The following is a 21,435-nucleotide window of genomic DNA, read 5'->3' as shown; positions in this document are numbered from 1 at the left end:
GCCTTTAAAAAAAAAAAAAAAAAAAAGTCTTGTAGACTTTTTTAAAAAAAATTTAGAAAAAAACCAAACCCTGTAAGCAGTGATGTATATTTACATTTATGTTAAAGAAGGATTGAAGCCTTTCAAGTGTACACAAAGAGTTTAATCAATACAATTTCACAGCTGGACAGTGCCTAGAGAGATAGTCAAGCCTAAAGCTTCAATGTATTCTTTCCATGGGTAAATCAGGGCTTTTTTGTCACACTTTTTTAATTTGTATGCTAAGCTCTTCACTGGTATATTTAAGTTTTCATTATAATTGCTCAAAATTTCCTTGCATTACCTACTAAAATGGGGATATATATGTAAAAAAATTATCACCTAAATGCAAACTATGTTTTTCCAGAAATATTCAAATATTAATTTTTAATTAAGTTTTAAAACTGAAATTCACATATTACTATTGAATTCATATTTGAAGGCCTTGAGAATTGTTTTTGAAACAAAGAACACTCCATGTCTTTACTAACATGTTTTTCTTCTTCTATGTTTGGACTTAAAAAAAAAACCCGCAAAAGCCCAACACCACCAATGACTAACCTAAAACTCCCTAACTTTGTAATGGAAACATTATTAATAGATAGCCATGGCCTTACATAAAATCTACATATGAATATAAAAACAAATATAAAAAGATCCAGGATCTTTTTCTTGAAAGTAAGATCTCAAACTAGACGTAGCAAATATTAATTTTACTGCCTTGTGAATTCTGCAGACCAAAAATATAATTAGAAACTGTTGCGTTCACTGAATAAAAGAGAATCAGCCATTCCATCATAATTCTAATATAAATAAAATTTTATAAGGATTTAGGATTGCTTTATAGAAGACCATATGATTAATTGTAATACATCTCTATTCTACTTCTCAGCAATACACAACCCAGAACTGAAGCATCAGATAAAAAATGCTGTATCATCTGCAAAAAATGGCATTTTATTCTTTAAAGACCGAACTTGGAAATCAAGAAAGCCTCACTCCAACCAAAATTTCTGTGATTAGACTGTAATTAATCTAACAAGCATACTGAACAAAATACGAGCGGTTTATGGAAATTTAAGTGTCTTTGTCTCCAGAGTGACTTAGACTGACTGAAAACTTCACTAAAAATCTGTACACCTTTAGCTTAACAAAGCGCTGATTATTTTTTGTTTTAATCGTAGAGACTTATTTAAACCTTTATAAAAACCGCAGCAAGCATTTAACTAGGCTGTGTGATTTCAAGGAGATTAATTAAAAAGTTATCCATACACTCTGTAGCCACAGGGCCTAAAATTATATTCTCATGTAAAATCTGAAGTAACAATATGCCTCTAAAACCTTCTGTCAACTTGATGCACAGGTCAAACATTAAAAAAATGCAGAGCCTATACTTGACTTCTAGTTATTTCTTTAAGCATTACATAGGCAGGAGAGGTGGTTTTTATTAAAAAAAGAAAACAACAAACAACCCACACAAAACAACAACAAAACCATCTCAGGAGTAATATAATTGCAGACTGAAGTGCACCATGGAGATCCTAGAAGTAGCACAGACACTGGACACACCACCGAAGCACAAAATTCAGCACAGACTTTATCCTGCACCAGGTTCTTTCATGCTGCTACAGTTGAACTGCCTGTAGATCCCCAGAAAGCTGGCTTAAAGCAATCTTGGCTGTCTTTGTAACATGGTGCAGTCTAAATTACGGAAGCTTTCTATACAACTGCTTGCCTGCAAATGGCAAACACTCTGAAGAAGAACTATTTCTGAAACATTCTAGCTTTCCTGACTCATGGAAACTCAACATACAATGAAAATCAGCTAAAAGTGAGAGCAGCTTTTAAAAACTGTACTAATTAGTTTCTGCAGTAGAAGCCCTGGGCTGTGTGGCAACGTGGAATGCTTTCTAAGTACCTGTTATGACACTGCAGGTAATGTTACCTGAATTCATTTGCTGGTATCATTAAGCTACCCTTAACTTGATGAAAACAAGCTTAAAGAAAATACCACAGTATGAAGCTATAGCAAATAACAGAAAACAACTGTAAAAAGTGCCACTTTTAAATAAAATGTACTACAGAATAAAGATCAAGAATGTTAATGCATGTTAAAGCATGAATGAGAATATAGCACAGAAAACAATACTTACTACACCAAATGACACCTCCTGGTGTAAAGTATCGTGGGTTAAGAATTGGAGAGGAGCTGAGGGAGGCAATGTTGGTGGATGGGCTGAGGGAGGGTATGTAAAACTTCCTACAGGAAGATGTTCTCCAAGCAGTTCTACTTCATTTTCTATCCTTTGAAGTGGCTACGATTAAAAAAAAGAAAAAAAAAAAAAAAGGAAAAAAGAAAGAAAGGGGAAAAAAAAGAGAGAAAGAGAGGCTTTGCTGCAATAATAGAGATGTAATTTCTTCCCAATAAATAACTGCAATCCCAGTTGTATATTCTGAGCTGCTGTGGTCAATTTTATAGGGTAAAAAAGAAATTTAAAATATTACAGGTATAATTGTATTCAGTTTCACATAGTAACTCTGTGAACAATTCCTGTGTCATTAACACTACCAAAAAGCAAAGACAACACTACACATGATATAAATTCACCTTTTCCAGCTAGCCATGCTTATAGACCAGGAATTTATGCGATCTAGCAAATATAGGAGTGGCTGTAATTTCCTGTGTCTTGCATTTTTCAGGACAAATATTTGCTTCCTTCTTGCCAGGCTGCTCTCACTGTATAACTATGCGAGAGAAAAAAATAAACAACCATAGACAAGAACTGAAATTGTGCCACAAAATCTGAAAAGTGGAGAGGAAACATGGCAACTCCAGTGGATTACACTGCAAATGATACTCAGTAATCAAGCAGATGCTTCCTAGGAGGGTCACGCAAGCAGTCCTACCAAGAATACACAGTCCAGAGGCTTCAGAAGCATGAGATTCCAGTTGTGTATTGTAATCTAGTCAACTGCAGCACCTCAGTCAGGCCCAAAAGTGCTCAAAAAATAACCAGTAATTGTCACTGTTTCATTAATACACCCTTCTGCTCCTGACACTGAATTCTACCATTTCACGTAATTCAGCTAAGGAAGGCACCTTGTGGAATGAAAGGAGTATTGTTTCCCTGTTATGCAGAGCAAACTTTAAACACAAGGTATTCTTAAACCACCAAGATACAAGATTTTTGCCAGAGCTGAAAGCTGACAGGCAAGCCTAGTCAACAACCTAGGTAAGCAACCCAAGCACGTATGTTTTCTAAAAGGGAAGTCTTATAAAGATTATGCCTGAAAACTGTATTTTCCCAGCTGTTCTTCCATCACCATAACAAACTGACTACAACCCTATCGACAGCTGAGACACTGCATGGGGAAGTCTCAGTATTTGTTAGGCAAAAATGAAGCCGTTCCCTGTTTCTGCATTAGTGAAATTGCAAACAAATGGACATGAGTGTGCAGATAACCCTACAGTAAGAGCTGTAGACCAGAACTGAAATACTGATTTCCCCTCGAATCCAAAACAGGGTCACGTTTTCCCATGCTTGCATAGTCCCTATCACTAAGCCAAGTCTGCTTAAGCAGAAGGCATCAGTAACTTTCGCTGGGGGGGTGGGCTGAAGAAAGGGAGACTGTAGGCTCCTGAATATATCTGGATGACCTAAGGTCATTATGTACTGGGAAATGCATGGGTCATTTAAAAATTAACTGAGAAATAACAGAAAGGAACATGTAAGGGAAGTAACGCTCTGTGCTTCCTTCTCTCTCTGCTAAGCCTTCCTCTGAGATCACTACTGCACTGCACAACCCCCTCTGGATTCTCTTCCGCTTCCTGTGAAAGAAATACCTTAAGGAATAGTTGGTGAAGCAAATATACATCTTTCTGACAGAAGTAAAGGCCTATGGAGAAACCGCACAGACAACAGCTGATGAAATCTGAAGAGAAACATGGTGAACTTAAAAATTACTTTTTCATCTTCATGCTAAGTGGTTACAGACTTCCTAAAGAAATTTAAGTGCAAAAACCTATTACTTTAAACAAAATCCTTCTGTTTCCTCAATCAGGCATCAGCGCTATTTGCCCATCCAGCCCCACCAATTCTATGGAGAGGGGGGTAAGAAGCATTACTTACCGACCGCGACTGCTGTGCTTGGAAAGGAACAAACTGTCCTGGAGGAGGCAAGTGAGGAGGGTGGTGTGGAGAGATATGAGGCGGATGCAAAAGGAATGGGTCACTAGAAATGAGAGGTGGAAATGCTGCATATGGTACAGGTAGATGTTGGACTGAGCACGCCTGAAGCATCTGAAATAAAATGAAAACAAGATTATTTTTGTCTCTAGCACGAACATTCCCTATAAAACATTCTACACTTATTGTGGAAAGATACCATTAAAACAAAGCAGTTCTCTTGCCTCCTTGGAAAACCCTCCAAAACACACATAAATAGTAACTCACTCAAAGACAAGAAACAAGTGATTACTATAACAGGCTCTAAAAATACCAGTGTGACATCTGCTAGGTTCAAAGTAGCTCTCAGTTCTCATGAGGTCAGTGGGACTTTGGGTTTTCAGTATTCCAGATTAGACAGATTCTGAAGTGATGAGCAGATACATTTATCCTAGTTAATTTTGGTTTTCCCACATATTACATTCAAAACAAGATGTCAAAGCAATGGTCTTACAACCATTTTAAGCTGTAGATGGAGCTGAGGGACTCCAAGCTGTCAGACTGTGCCTTCAGACCTCTGCTGCCTCATATGCTAAGAATCATTCACAAGCTCTGCTCAGTTCTGCACTTTGAGGGGAGCCCCATGTTCTGATGAAAGCTCCCTAAGTGACAGCTGCTGTGGGAAGTAGCTCCTTTTCTCTCCTCTTTGAAATGCCTCACACAAAAGCAACATGGGGCACTGAAGTTTAAACACTGAAGTGATGAAGGCACTGCAGGGGAGGCAGGAATGTGCTCTGTGGAAGTGTTCAGTCTTACTTCCAACTCTAGATGTGAAACAGGAAGAAAACCTGCATTCTCTTTTTCTTGATCTTTAATCCAGCATCAGAATTTCAAGCATTTCTGTTACAATTCTGAAATTAAAAGACCAATTAATAAGATACTTGTTATCAAATCACATTTTACAAAGAAAGAGGACCCAGTTCTGATCTTTCACTTTTTCTTCTTTTTAGTCGTGTCACACAACATACATTGTGCATACGGACTATAATGGCATAAAATGGTAGAGACATCTAGTTTAAGAGCAGATTACAGTAGTGGAGGTAGAACTATCACCTCAATTTGGGATAGCTGACTGTGAGCATGACCGAAACTGTGAGCATGACCAAACATAAATCTTTACATACACTGAAACAGTAGCAGATTAATTTGATGTGACTATTTTTTCTTAAACGCTATTCACACTCAGCTACATTATTTTTCTAAAAAAGAAATACAACAAACAAGTATTTCTATTATTAAAATACATTTTTAATTTTATTTTGCTAAATTGAAAACTGTTCTCTGAAATAGCTGAAGATAAATTTGCAGGTAGAACTTCACATAGCGTTCTTTAAAAGAGGAGGCATTTTGGGGAACGTATTAAAATAGGTTTTGATCCCAAGATTCTGTATGATACCATAAGATTCTGTAAGATTACCATAGCTCCAGTGTACGTTTGGAATGATCTGCGCTATGCCCATGGCAGTTTTAAAGTTAGAGCAAATGAGGCTACATTATCTTTAAAGTGGAAAGAAATTAAAACTGCCTGTTTATTCTTTCAGGCTTTTTGGAAACTTTTGTTGTCTGAACATGTTCTTCCAAGAAATTCTGAAACCGATGAAGGTACTTAATAAGTGACATTTGCTTATTTTATAGTTACAGAAGTAGCAGGAGAGACAAATATTACCAAAGTAACAGAAGAATACTGGGAAGCTCACAGATGAAGCTGGTGAGCAAAGCAAACACGCTGGAGGGTAGGGCTACCTTTCAGATGTACTTTGATAGGGTGCAGAAACTGGCTGACAGGAACCATGTGAAGTTCAGCAAAGGCAGATGTGAAGTCTGGCACTAGGAGAGAGTAACACCATGGAGCAGGACATTTTGAAACTGACAGATTGCTGAGCAGATTTGCAGAAAAAAACAGTTGGGTTCTGGTGGACATGTCAAACAGGAGTACAAAAGCCACAGTGTACTGCTGCAGTCAAAAAGCCATACTGCATGCTGGGCTGCATTACTGAGAATGTAGCTAGTGGTCCGTTGATGCGATTCTGTCCCTCTGCTTGGAACTTGGGAGCCTGTATCAAGTCCTGTGTCCAGTTTTGTCTTCCCCAATGCCAAAGAAAGACACTGACATACTCGAAATGAGTCCAGTGGAAGACAACAAGATGACCAGGAGCTAGAAGCACACTACATAAAAGAGGATGCAGAACTGGATTTGCTCTGCCTTAAAAAGAAAAAACTAAGCGAAGACTTCACCACTATCTTCAGCTGCATTATTAGAGTAGATAGGCAGAACCTGACTCTTCCTCAAGGGGCAAAGTGAACGGACAAGGACCAACAGGACCAAGTTGCAGCAAAGAAAATTCAACCAGATAGAAGAAATTTTTCACAATGGCAGTTAAACACCAGAGTTAAAATCCTTATATCTGTCTGGATTTCCCTAAGTCCCAATATAGTTTTAGCTTTTTTTCTGTTGCTGTTTTTTACAACATGTTCCTTTCTTGCATTGCTGAATTTACTATGCAAGTGTTCTTCCAGTCTCTGTGCTTTGCTCCACTAACACTACCACTAAATAGAAGAAAAAAGTTGTGTCTCATCCTGCCTCAGGCATACACACTGACTCATCTAGCAGTTTTCACCAGTCTGAAAGGTAAAGGGAAATACTGCCCACAAATACTCCAGACTGGCCAGCAGTATGCTGCAGACCTTGTTGTCTCTCATGGGCATAAATGGTACCTGGACAAGACGAATGCAAATTACCCTCACTCTTCAATGAGCAGCTTAAAGAAACACGTGGCCACATCTAGGATTTTATTTCAGTGTCACAGGTTTGCTCATACATACCCTCAGGTCACAGAATGTGCAACAGAAAAAGTTACACACTGCAGACAAATGCAGTGCTGGGAAAGACCAGTGTTTATACCAACATTATAAACAGTTACTGGACATCACATATAATATTTATGTATGATATTACAGATCTATACTAGAAAAAGGTGGGGGGAAAAAAGCTGTGACTCTTCCAGCATGTCCTGCAACCTTGATCTGTACAGCTGAAACTTCTTGGGGTACAATTCTTCAGCTCTGGTGCCTGTTAACACGTAATGATGAAATTTCCACAGAATGGTAGCATCTGAATGTTATGACCTGGAAAGTGGTATCTCCAAGCTGATACACAAAGATTTCTGAGAAAACAGTTTATTTTTTTTTTCAAATTTAAAGCTGGCAAATTAGCCAGTCAAGGCACTTCATTTTACTCTCAGAAAGGCACAGACAGACATCATTATTAAAGAATATTTTGATACATTTTATGACATTTTGAGACAGAAGTACCCTTCTCAGCTTTCGGTGATCTTTCTTCTGAGAATTAGTAAGAACCTGAAAATTAACTTTGGAATATCAGACCTTTTTGTATATAACCAATCCCTGAACAAGGTCTCTGCTAAGTAAGTGTTTTTTTCTGGGTGAGCTGCCTAATAAAAAGCCTTAGAAACCTTCCTCTTACACTATTTGAAAGTATGCAGAACAGCTGCTGGTAAGAAGTCAGTTCATGAACTCGCGTTTAGCTTGAATCGAAAACCATCAGGACTCTATACCATGAACAGTCACACTCTATAAAGACAGTAAGTAAAGTACCATATGCTTACCAGCTCTAAAGCCTACACTGCTATGCCACTGCAATTTACCATGGGGCGGGGGGAAAAAAGGCTATTTCCACATGAAGTCACACAGACACTGAAGCTCCAAGGTGCCACTCCTATGTCTAATATTGAAGCTGCTGTAACTAGAGACACACTTACTGGGGGAGGCACACTGCAAACTGGAAGGTGCTGCCCACTGAAAACCACTGAGCACCCTGGGACCTGCTGCGTGCTGCAGGCTGGGATGTGCTGGCCTGTGCAAAGTGGTATCCCATGTGGAGCCACCGTTGTCACTGTGTATGAGACAGGAACTGTGCCCTGATGGATCTGCAGTGAAAGAAAAGTAACGTTTAATGACCTACTGTAAACTCTCAGTGTTGTACAGCACAATGAGTAAGACAGAGAGCTTATACCTACATAATAGAAAAAAATACATTCAACATGAAGGTGTAGGAGGCACATGCCTGTAACTCCTGTTAATTAAAATATTTTTTTCAATGGAGTATTACTTATTGATCAGCACCTTCTGTGTACAGCCAAGAGGGATCTCTCAGCTTTAAATGTTAGAACTTCCAAAGGCACCTTAGAGTTACCCAGAAACATCTCAGACTATTAAGCCTGCCCGCCACCCGCGCCCCCCGCCCCCCAGCCCAGGCTAGTTCTTAAAAAATAAGAAGGCAGTAACTCCCACAAAAAAAGCTAATCTACAAGTAGTTAAAGAATCTCCCCTGAAGAGACTGGTTCAATAACAACTCAAAAACTTGCATCTCTAACAAACATGAGAATTGTGTAGATCTTTCTTCCAAAGAGACCAATCTCTTGATTCGCTCTCAGACCACCACTCAAACTAAGTCTCCCAACCTAGATACAACAGAACAGCTAACCGCAAATGGCCAAAAGAAAAGTAAACATGAATATGAAGCAGCATATCTTCCTAAATACACACACTGATACCTAGGTATCAACGTACGTGTTAGGAAACACATTGACATAACTCAATATTCTAGCTAATGATATTCCCTAGAATTTAATCATCAAACTAAGATCCAAAGGTATTCTGGACCTAAAAACCACTTGAGTTTTGTTGTGTTTTTTTTGTTTTTGTTTTTTAAATAATAACCGAGAAATCTTTGACGCTCTGATAAAACCGAAAAGGCTTAAGTGTGAGGGAGCACAGATTAATAAAAAGTAATTACTCTGAAGAAGCTTCCTCTTCCTTCATGATCTGCTAAAATGAAACCTGCTTGCTTCAAATGGAACAAGTAAGGGCAGCTCATTAGGAAAGGCGAGGATGAGTAAAGACAGCTAACCTGCTGAACTGGTAGCATACAGTCAGACACAGAGGCCAAAACAGAACACAGATCAGTGAACAGAACTTAAGAAATCTCACCTGTGTATCACTAATGACTGAAACCAGGAAAGACAATGAATTTGACCAGTTCTGGCTCAGCTACAAAAGTTGGGCATACAGTGCAATGCTGGGTGTGATTCTGAAATGTTTGCTGCTCAGAGTAATAATAAAAAATGACCTTTCAAAATGGTTATGTCCCTGAAGTATAAAACATGATCATGACCTCAGTTAATGCGGACACACGAACATCTGATCACAGATGGTGCTTGGAAATCAGAGGCAGTGGGATGAACAACTGTTTATCCAGGCTCACCACAACGTAATCTTTCAACAAAAAGCAAAAGCACAATTTGAATTTTTGAGATACTGCAGCAGTAAAATTGTTCATCAAAATGCAAGGCTGTGAGATGGCTGGAATGGCATTAGCTTCTGTCCTTGCTTGCACTTGCTCCCAAATGCAAATACTTCCCTACCGAGAACTGCTCTGCATGCATAATACAACACACCAGTGGTATCAGCTGCATTGAACACAAACCAGTTTTTAAGCAGGGATGTTTAAGAGATGCATTCTATGCATATGCAGTCTGGTAAGTGGACATCCAGATAACCTGTTCTATTTCCCAGTTAATCACTACATAGCAACTAATATACTTCTGCTGCAGCCTGTTTGTTTAACAAACAGTAACAACAACAAAAGTTACCTCAATAGGACAACTTCTCTCACAGGTCCTCAGCTGCAGAATTCTATACCAACTCCTGACACAGAAAAGAATAACCTACTTTCTGGACCACCCACATACCACATTTTTTCCATGTCATTTAAGGAGGAGTTGATTATGCTTGGGTGGCTGTACTATCCAGACAGTACTATCATGAGTTCTGCTATCATGCAGGCAACCTATTACAGGCATTGTCAATTATGCTTCTAAAAAATGTATTTTAACCGTTTAACTCCTAAGCTAAGGAGAAGTATTTCACATGAAATCAAATACAGTCTTAATTATCATATCACATCTTTATCATATTACATTAACTTCAGAAGCAAAAAAACTGCATTTCAGAGGTTTGAACTAAAGGCCTACAGAACTATGTCAACACAGACATCAACAAATTGTTAAATGTCTACCTTCTTTATTAAAAGTATGGACTTCCTTTTTGTTTTTTTTCACTGCCTAATGCAGTGCTCCATACACCAATAATATAAAACAGAAAAAACGCTTTGTAAGAAGGCAAACAGAATTTAGTGTTAAGTGATTTTCATTGCCAACTAATCTGGGGAGGAGAGGGATCTTTAACATTTGGGGAAAAAAACCCAAAACCCAAACCAGACATCTTCAACACCCTTCTGTTTCTACTTTAGAATTTACTCTTACCTGATCATGAATGTCAACCATCACTGCATTCTGCTGTGGTGGGTGAGCAGCTGGGTGCAACATACGAGGAGATACATTTGGTGGGCGGAAGGCTCGGGGCTCTTCTATTGCTTGCTGCTGTCCATAGGAGAGATGGTGATAGTTTTCATCCTGGTTAATGGAATTATGTCTAGACAAACGATCTCTCCTTGTTCTCTGACGTCGAACAGGAGGACTGGAAACGCATTAAAAAATTAGAGATTATACAAATGACACAAATCCTTCTTAATAACTAAAACCACAAGAGAATCAAGTATCAAGAAATATTTTACACTGGCAAATTTTACAAGAACAGGTTTATTAGATTGGAAAACTTGTTACTGACAGAACGGCTAAAAGCCTTCAAATGACACCTTTTTCAGCACAGAAGAACTTAACAGAGCATAGCTTAATGCTGTAAAAAAACTGGGCAAAGAACTCTTATGTAAATACTAATCTGTTAAAAAAATAGCACTTGGATTGCTAAAACAAGCGCTCAGAAGTCAAAATAGCAAACTTCAAGAGATTTCTGTGCACTTGTAAGTAAAGAAAAAAGCATTAAGTAAAAATCCTTCATTACACGATCACAGATTTCCCCAGGGTCCTTGCTCCAATCTGGCCACAGAATGGTTGCTGCTCACTAAGTGAAGGCAGACAAAGCAGTAGACTCCTCTGAAGAAACAAATGAATTTTTCAGTGCTCTCAGGTTCACTACACAACTGAGTGTTTCATCAAATTATCTCCAGCAGATCCCAGGAAATTGTGATTGTGGTCATCTTCCTTTTTCAGAATGGAGAACTGTTGTGTAGAGTGATTTAGACCAGAGCATCCACTTCTGAGCAACTGATCTACAGGCGCAGGATCTGATCATGTACTCTTACATGTGTGGATGTTCTGAGCAGATCTGCTACTGTCTCGAGCTGAGACTTCTGTAAATCAGAGACCAGCAGCTCACATTCAGCACTCAGAAAACTATGCCCACACAAATAATAAACTCACAGTTATAAGTTTTGATTAAGCCACCTCTCCTTTATTTAGAAAGGGAAACAATTGAAAGCACAAAAACCATCCCCCAGTACTTTCAATACATGCCTTCCAATCTCCAAAACACGTAAATTACAGATCCCACAGGCAACAGTAAAGCTACATGGCGAAATCCCACTTATGGAACAGGCTGACAGAACCAAACTGCAGAGAAGAGACAAGAAGGGTCTGTGACCATTAGAACACATCCTCTCCGACAGTGCATGGAAGAGAACATTCTTTGCTCTCACTATTCCCATTGCTATTACCAAGTAAAAATCAAATAAACCTGAAACCTGTTGGCAAATCCCAGATATTCCTCAAGTTACATCCAGCTTTTGTGCTGTGTGAAGCGGACATACTCGGGGCAAGGGAGAACATACTGCCAGCTCTTCAGATACTACTGTGAGTATATGATATAATGTCATAAGCCACCATTTTTCTACCCTAGTTCACAGGGATGTTATGCCATTATTGCCCTTCTTAGGCAATAATGAAAAAAAGAACTGAAACAAATGCTAATTCACAACAGGTCAGACAGAAGGCATAACACCAGACTAACACAGCATTCTTAAACAACCCACAACCAACCAACCAAAAAAAATGCATAGCCTTCTTTATCGTTACAAGCTACCACATTAGAACGTACAAGCTGTATTTTCTTCTAAGCACTGAGAATCTTAAATTACTAATGTATTTGTCTTAATATCGGTCTCCTTTCCCAGAGCTTTTGTTGCACTCCTCATGTCTGTATTACTAGTATGATACACTTGTTAAATTCACATTAGTAATCATAATCTAACCACAGACCTATTAATGCAAAAGATGTTCTGATTTTTGGAGTACTAAGGTTGCTGTAAAGTTGCTGTTTCCTGCTATGAAACAGAAATGCTCTGAAAACTTCAACACAAAATGTTTATGGGAGAATTTCTGTTTGGAAAAGTTGCAGGAATAGAGCAAGATTACATAAGACAGCGCCAATACTTTGGAAAGCGAAGAACAGGTATTCTCTAGCTGCAACCAGCACTTATACAAGGTAGCTTCTCATACAACTACTCTTACCCCTGTCTTTGTTAAAAGGTCTGGATCTACTTTCCTATGAACTCAGAATTATGAGAATGCACAGCCAGAAAAAGCTGGCAAAACTTCTGGAGTGTGTTTTTTTTAATGAATGGAGTTCTTTGGAAAAAGCAAAACTGGATCTTTTTCCTAAGTAGAGTTATATAGAAATTACACTTTTCAATTCAGCAACATTCAGAGCATCCACGTACATAGCTCAACAAGCTTCCCAAATTATTGGAAATTACTTCAGAAGAATTGTCAAGACATGGGTCTATCAGTAATGAACTTTTGCTTGAAGTCTTTACACTCCTCTGGTTCTAAATGCACAATATAAGCATGGTAAATGTCCAGTTAAAACAAAGAAACAGGATGAAAGAAAACTGCAGCAATTCCTGCCCTCAGGTAATAATAGCCATCAAAAGGTATCCGTAATTGCAGAAGTAGTATTTGCAGATCTTAGTATTTTCTGACATGGGGGATTTCTTTGCAGTAGTACGTTCTGAAGTCCCATTAGTTCAGATTTACATTCAGGACAACAAGGAAAAAAAGCACAGATGAAAGGTGAGGCACAGCAATGGTACAAGTCTGCCATTTCACAATGACCAGTAAAGATAAATTGGAATGGCCTTCTCTGTTTCATATAGGCATGCAATATGCTTTTACACAGTTTATCCGTACTATAAGTAGCTGGATAAAAATAACATCTTTCTGCAAATTCATAATACCAGAAGGCTACCTTTCTAAACACAGTTATTTATTTGCTTAGAAGAAATACAAAAAAGCCCACAATGAATTAGGGCACTGCTGTGCTAGGCCCAGGACAAAATCGCTGATAGAGAGAGGTAAGGTCTAAATAGTAAATCAGATAACAGAAAAAATCTAGACAATAAAAAACCAGCACAGCCCGTGCTGACCAACAGGAGTGAACTGGTAGGACAAAAGAGTTAATGCCAATGATATTGGGTAAGAGCATGATGTCTGCACTACACACACTTCAGAGGTTTTGTTTACACATGCCCTAGTCTGTTCCCTTGAGCTGAATGACCATTTGCAACTGGAATGCACCTTTCATCTTATCATCACCTGAAAACCCCATTAACTCTGAGACCAGTCTCTGAAGGGAAGAGAGAAAACGGCGCAGGCAAAACCAGAAACTGGCTTCAAAAGCACATGTGTAACTGCATCTGAAGCATTAAGAACAGATGCAGTCACAATGATCTTAAGGAAACAAACATTGATCCATGACAGTGGTTATTAGTTCTGATACAGCTCCAGAGCATTCAAAAGACACAAAGACTGCTGCAAAGTAAGAGACATGTTGTTTTCCCTAATGATTCTGTTCTAGGAGAGGAAACTGTGTGTGGTACTATTCTGGAATTGCCCTAGAGCCAGCTCAAACACAACAGGGCACCCAAGCTAAAATAATGCCAACTCAAGTTCAGGGAAACAAAGTACTGACACATTCAAATGTCTCTTGATTAGAGCAAAAGCATTTGTTACTACCGAAGAGCAGGTGAGGTGGCCCTAGAAAGAGTAATGCTTTGTGTTCACAACTGCTGCATCCCACCCAACAACTCCTGTCAGACTGAAGATGGCTCTGCACTTGTGTGTCTCTCCATTTGCAGCACAGTTTACTTGCAAGCCACAGGCCACTACCCCAGTAATACCCAACTGCATCTGAATGTCAGACACCTGACCCAGGCACATTCACCTCCCACACATCCCATTCTTCTCCTTCATCCCACAGCATATCCAAACTGTCTAGATTCAGCTATCTGGCACTTAGCTTGTCAAGCACTCTACTTACACTGCAGGAGATGTTAATGAAAATTGGAAAGAAATCTGTGTAGCTTGGCTGGACAACAAAAAATAATGGCCAAATGCAGCATATTCTAGGCATCCCCGTTCAGATCATTTTAAGGCAAAAAACCACTCTGTAGACCAAATGCCTCTGTTGAGCACCCCTGTATGAAATTGTACAGAAAGCTTAACCTTCTGTCTTCACAATAATAACACTGCAAGTCCACAATTCAACATCTTTCCTAAGTTTGACAAGCTGTTTTGAGAGCTGTGCATTTTGAATGCCACTGACTGAAAGCTTTCAGATTCATGGACTTGAAGAAAAGATACAAACCCAGCATGTTTTAAAAACTCTTGCCTCAAAACTACCCCTGACTGATCATGGTTGACAAATTTGATTTGTGAAATCAGAGGAAAAACAGTTGTGTATTTCTTAAGTCTAATTTTCTATATTCATGAAAAATCACAGACATTTCAATTTAGTACAACAAATGAAGCCACAATATTTCTCAATGCAGTAGACGATCCAGCATTTTTGAGGCAGAATGCGAGGCAATGAAAGCTTGTCTTTTGGATAATTAGTTTAACTACAACAGTAAAGAACTCTGTGGTTTTGTGCTTTTCTATACTATCATCCATCCAGGCACAAATTCAACCTGGCCATCCCAATCTCTATTCTTCCACGACCATTGGAACTTCTTCCAAAATCTCTGCTTTTAAAAGTTAATGAGCCACAAGCTAAAATTAACATGAAAATGTAACTCCTGTTACATGTGATTTGCTACCTCAGCAACCATTTGACACTATGCCAGCCTCTTCACTCTCCCCAGCCAGTATCCCTCATCTTTATTTAGATGTTTTTATGTAAGAAAATAATAGTGACTGCAGTGAAAATTATGGTATTGCATCAGTAACTCTCAGTATCTTTAAAAGTACACTGATGAGAAAGATTTTTCCTTGCATTTTTCTAAATGCTTATTGCTCCAGCGCAGACTGAAAGAGAATGAGGTTCATAATAAAAAATGTTAATGAACACTTCTTTCCCCACATGATTCACACAAATTATGGAATGATGCACCAACCTGAATTACTTCAAGTAACTTTTCAGTAACAACTGTAACAACTTACAGCTCAAAGGAAATGTCAACATGTTCATCATGCATGATCTAGTCAGCTCTGCCTGAAATACATCTCCCTCGAGCTGAAATTAGGAAGAAGAAATTGTTTCCCAATCTACACAGCTTGCTTACCTCCTCCTGTTTCGTGCAGGTGTGTTGCATCTTTCCCCTGAGAAGTGGTGTTGGTTGGGCCGAGCCAGAGGAGGCTGCCTATTTGATGTCATCTCCCATGGTCGCATTGGTGGCGATGGGGCTGGTGATGCTGCTGTATAGTCAAAGACTGAATGGGAAAGGCGCTGTCGCTTGGGACTAGGACTGTCTTCACTCTACGCCAGTGCAAAACAAAACAAAACAAAACAAAACAAAAAACAACCGACAAACAAAACAGAACAAAAACAAAACCCACCTCCAAATGAGTGAATTACAATCCATACTTCAGCATTGCTTTGCAGCTAGCATTAGGAGTGACTTATTGAAGACCGCACTAAAACATCATGAAATTGAACAATCTGCAAGTAGTTGTCTACTTACTATCTTTACAACACAGATTTGTAATGTCTTCCTAAACCCTAAAATAATTACTGCTAAATTATATTTTAACAGCATTAGAAGATAAAGAGTCTAACATCCATGCAACACCAAGAAACAAAAGTAACATGGAGAAAGTAAGGCGTAGCCTATTTTATACCCCTACCACCCTAGCATTTACAGGCTACAGAGGCAGGAAAAGATGTCTAAGCAGTCTTGCTTAGACAACAATGAACACTGTACTTGTCAGTAAGATGTCATACAGAGGCTGCGCTCTGCACTGCGCCCGTGTCCTATCAGGTCTGTACTTACATAGCTAATCAGGTATTTGCTCTGTACTGTAGCCTGTTTTAATTCTGCCAGCTCAGAACAAAGGTGCTTCGTTTTTCTACTTAATTTGTATAGTGACAGCCATTGAAAAGCCACATAACCTGAAAAAAAACCTAATCACCAATCTTTGGTTAAGTCTGTGCATTTCACTAAAATTCTTCAGGGCCTACATTAGTGCCTAAAGTTTTCCGTGCTAGTGATATGAAGGCAATTCACCTCCGAGTAATGTTTTCCTGGTTGGTTCTGAACACAACTACCTCTCCTCTTCATTGGTGTCCATGCTATTGAACCACTACACAGAGCTGTCATTCTTCTCAAAAGTTCCCACAGATGTCTCTGAACCCAGCAGCAGCAAATGCAATAAACATCCCTCCTCTTCACCCCACTGTTCTGTCAAATTTGTAACACGTCAGGCTGTTAACCAGCATCACAACGGAAAATACAGAAAAATACAACTTCTACTCCAGAGCTCAACAACTGAACATAGAAAACCCTAAAAGTAACACATGAACTACCACACTGCATCCATCCTTAAGTCCAACAACCACATAGATTTCTCTGGCTGAACACTCCTGGTGCAAGCCAAATTGTAATGTTTTGCTGCTTGTCCACTCGCCCCACCACTTCCATTTCAGTCCACCACGGCATGATTTCAATTAACCAAAATGACCCCAAATTTGCGATTAATTGCAAATGGCTCATGCAAAGAAAACTGAACTTGTCTGCAATGGCTTTGTATGCCTGAACTACCCCTCTCAGAGCATGGTAATCCACAGACGCATTAGAGGTCTTACTTCAGATTTACCTGTAGACTAGACTATGGACCATTTCTCGTTCTTTGCTTTATAGGGGCCTACCATTCTCTGAACACTATCAGTTGCTTCTCGGAAGGTTACCATTGACACATAGCTTGCCCTCCTATGTTCTTTCCAGTGTAAGCATGTCCTTTTTTAACACCTAAAAGTTTTTTCCAGGGATTAAAGAGAAAAAAGGTTTTTTTCCTCTGACTTTTGGCCATTTTTACTAAATTTCAGTACTTCTCAGCCCCATCTTTCAAATACTTTCAACACAACCTGCGGTTTTCCCCTACTACAGCTTATCTCAAGCAGTCACTAGTAATGATTACAGTCATGAACAAAAAAGGCACTGGGTGGAGTCATTGAGGCCCCGATGGTCTTGTAAGCGTTACTGTCTTCTTCCATGTCACCCCCAAAAAGAGGCAGAGGCAGAAATTTAACTTATGTGTGGCATTACGAGGTAGAGTTTACTGGCCAGTTCAGTTCAGAGCTGTATTTAACTAACCTGTTGCTCTTGGAAATGCACTGTGCAGTGTGGTTGCGATTCTTTGTCATCAGGTGTCTTTGCACCACAGCATGTCCTGGGTAATGTGTTTTTTTCCCCATTCACCTAATCTGTCGTTACTCTCAACAATGAAGAAATATGAAAGATGTCATCTCTCCACCAGTCTGCCCCTCGCAAAACTTTATGAACCCATCAACTAGCTCCAATGGAACTTGCCAATGTCTAAAAAAAAATATTTCTATTCTGACAAAAGGTTAGTATCTGGTGAAGGGGGAAGAGAAGTGGTTATTCCCACTAAGGAAAAGTTACACAACACTCAACTGTTACACACTGTAATAAATGCTTGCTCACTGATTAATGAAAAAAATGTACATGCAACTATAAACTAATCCAGGATGGGTATTAAGAGACAGAGCATTGGACTTTGCTGTAGTTTGTGTATCAGAGAAGCAGCAGTAGAAATTAAACTGCAAAGAACACTGGAGTCATGTTTCCAAACATGTTTTATTTCTGCTGCAAGAAGGACAGCAGTGTATTTCCACAGAATTATTGTACATTAATCCTCCTGTTAAAGTCCTCTGCATAAAAGTTAGCTCACAGACTAAGAGGATTTTCTGTGTTTGTCTAGGATTTCCAAGTAACTTTTAAGCTACCAAAAACCAAAACACGCTGATTGCTTTTTACCTCTTCTTAGAAATCAATGGTAAAATCAACAGATAAAGTAAATGCACAAACATCCCACAACTGCACTTCAGTAAACATGTAATATTCTGTTCTTCCCAAAATCTTACATAAAGTATCACTCAGAAGCAGTGCACACAGAACATTTTCGTGGACTATTACCTCAGTAATATGCTGTAAACAATGCAACAAACTGTAACAATTACCACCTACCCAGGTATTTTCATAGCCACATCCACTACTAGTAACCAATTACCTCAAACTTCCGCTTTCATTAACTCAGGCCTTGAAGCATGTCACAGGCTGCACAGGTACATGTCGAGTGATGTAATGGACTTTTTTTATCAATTACCTATATTAGCCCTGAGAAAAGTAAGTGTACAATGCTTCCCACAGATTTTTCTACATTAAAAAGTTGTGAATAACAACTGTGGAAATTTTTTGAGGAAGCAACCTTTGTAACAAAGCCATTTATTTGGAAGACACAAAGGAAAAGAAGTATAAAACCAACCTGAGACAGACATGCACCACCTTATACAAAAAGATCTTTGAAAAAAAAATCAGTGCTAGCCTACTGGTATTATGCCTTGGCAGTATGCCATGGTTTAACCCAGGGGCCCTCTAACTAGGGCCCGCGGGCTGGATACAGCCCCCCAGGGTCCTCAATCCGGCCCCCGGTATTTACAGACCCCCCTGCCCGCCCCCCCGCCGGGGGTTGGGGGGAAACCAAGCAGCCGCAGATGGCTGCCTGCCACTGCATCCGCGCCGGCCCCTGGTTAAAGTGTGAGGACCCCTGGTTTAACCCCAGCGGCATGTACGGACCACACAGCCTCTCGCTCACTGCACCCCCCTCCAAGGACTGCGGAGGAGAGTGGGCAAAAAGGTAAAACTTGAGGGTTGAGATAAAATAAAATCATAACGTAACAATTGTAATGAGAAGGAGGGAGAAGGGGGAGAGGAACAGAATCCAAAGGGAAAGGAATAAAACCCAAGTGATGCACAATACCACTGCTCACCACCTGCTGACTGATGCTCAGCCAGTCCCTGAGCAGCCATCAGTCACCCCCAACTAACTCCTCCCGTTTATATACTCATCATGACGTCCCATGGTATGGAGTATCTCTTTGGCTAGTTCAGGTCAGCTGTCCTGTGTCCCCTCCAATTTCCCGTGCCCCCCCAGCCCTCGCACTGGCAGGGCCTGAGAAATTGAAAAGTCCTTGACTGAGTATAAACACCACCCAGCAATAACTAAAACCATCAGTGCTGTCAGCATTGCTCTCACACCAAATCCACACAGCACTGCACCAGCTGCTAAGAAGCAAATTAACTCTGTCCCAGCTGAAACCAGGAGACAGTACTGAACAAGAACTGTAACCTTCCAAACAAGTGGAGTAGAAAGAGAAAGCAGAAAACTACATCAAAACATTCTCTACTTTTCCATTTTTATGTTAATGATAAAATGTAACTAATAATTATTATTATGAACAAGGAAATAAGTGTTTAACCTCTCTACTTCTGTGTGTGACTGGGGTACTTACTAGAAGAGTGTTCTTACCTACCTACAATTGCATTTCATCCACCTTTAATGTGTGAAAAAGTTAGGACTAATCTGATAGCAAATCAGATAGCAATGAAGAAAGGACAACACAGGCCACAAACGATGAAACATCAATTACACCATCTTTCTCTATGTGCTGCCAGGCACCAAAGACAAAGTAGATTACTTTAGCAAGATATATTGATCTTAGTTCTGTTTTCCCCAGTGCTTGCTGGTAGCCTACCAACCATTTACAAAAGCCAGCTACCTAGAACTGCAAGCAAATTTTGGTTAAAACATTTTCACAGAAACACTGCCTAGAATGCAATTTCCAGAGCTAAACCATCAGCCTGATTAATACCAAAATTATCAGTCCCCTCAAATGCATTGTTTCCCCTGTCCACTCCAAAAATAGTGTTTTCTTCCACGTATGTATTAACTGTGTGAGAAATATGGTTTGACCTTTATCTATCTTTAGCTTAACTAAGGAAGTACTCTGAAGAAAGGTACTTGTAGTTAAAAATGAGTAACAAGGCTAGTTAATTACACTACTTGCTGTTCCAGTGCATTGACAAGTCATCACTATGCTAACACATCTCATGATTTTTCACCATGGTGACAGAGCTCTTGATCCCCTGTGTACTGAAGACTGTGAATATAAACATCAGACGCCAAAGCAATGAAAAGAAGGAGACCTCCTTTTTGAACAGCAAGGAAAATAAACTTAAGGGATGTTACGTGAGGAGCAGGCACTTCCTCTGGAACCAGGAATTCCTCCTGCCCAGTCCAGTGTGCTCAGGGACTGGGGTGGTGGTGTCTCTACCCCAGGCTGAGGATCACAGCTGCTCCTTTCCTGTTTGCAGGTTCAACCAGTAGTAAAACTGAGCATATATCCCAGAGACATAGCACACAGAGGCACTGACATGGCTGGTCACATGCACTGCCACAGAGAAGGTGCTGCCTTCAACAGCATCCACATACAGGACCACATATAAACACAAGCACCAGCAGCCAAGTCCCCTCTTCGTGGGCTGGCAAAGACAGAAGGTCACTAGTGCCGCACATACACGGCACTCTCCAGGTTCACAAGCATATGCACATTTGTAGATATCCCAAGTATCATCATGGCCCCTTCGCCCACCTGGCAACCCTGCCCTGGTCCCAGGCTCCCTTACCTGCCCCATGAGTCCCTGACTCACCAAGCTGGTCCATCTTGATGCTCACTGTAGACACACAGCACTCACACACTTGTCCCACAGGCATCCCATACTCACAGATCCCCCCAAAACACCAGCACAGGCCTTCATCTGCCTGACATCCTAGTCTGGTCCCAAGGTCCCCTGCTTGCAAACTGGTCCAGCTTGAAGATGGCCAGCTAATACAAAACCACACATACCTGTGCACAGATTTGGAAGATACAGACACTCCCCACCAGCAGTCAGCACCAG

General features: G+C 39.9%; 1 protein-coding gene across 2 annotated transcripts in view; it reads right to left on the bottom strand.

Moving 5' to 3' along the window:
• The window catches only part of RNF38 (ring finger protein 38), a 112,151-nt gene that overhangs the window by 13,955 nt on the left and 76,761 nt on the right, over positions 1–21,435 (bottom strand). For both annotated transcript variants that reach the window (XM_056325461.1, XM_056325462.1), the window contains 5 exons: positions 15,742–15,935; positions 10,589–10,802; positions 8,024–8,191; positions 4,149–4,319; positions 2,172–2,333 (listed from right to left, as the gene is read on the bottom strand). In XM_056325461.1, coding sequence (XP_056181436.1) covers positions 2,172–2,333; positions 4,149–4,319; positions 8,024–8,191; positions 10,589–10,802; positions 15,742–15,935 — 909 coding nt within the window. The remainder of the gene's footprint in view (positions 1–2,171; positions 2,334–4,148; positions 4,320–8,023; positions 8,192–10,588; positions 10,803–15,741; positions 15,936–21,435) is intronic.

Source organism: Falco biarmicus, chromosome Z, assembly GCF_023638135.1.
Source record: "Falco biarmicus isolate bFalBia1 chromosome Z, bFalBia1.pri, whole genome shotgun sequence".
NCBI classification, from domain to species: Eukaryota; Metazoa; Chordata; class Aves; order Falconiformes; family Falconidae; genus Falco; species Falco biarmicus.
The sequence above is the reverse complement of the archived record's forward strand: the minus strand, read 5'-3'. Positions and strand labels throughout refer to the sequence as shown.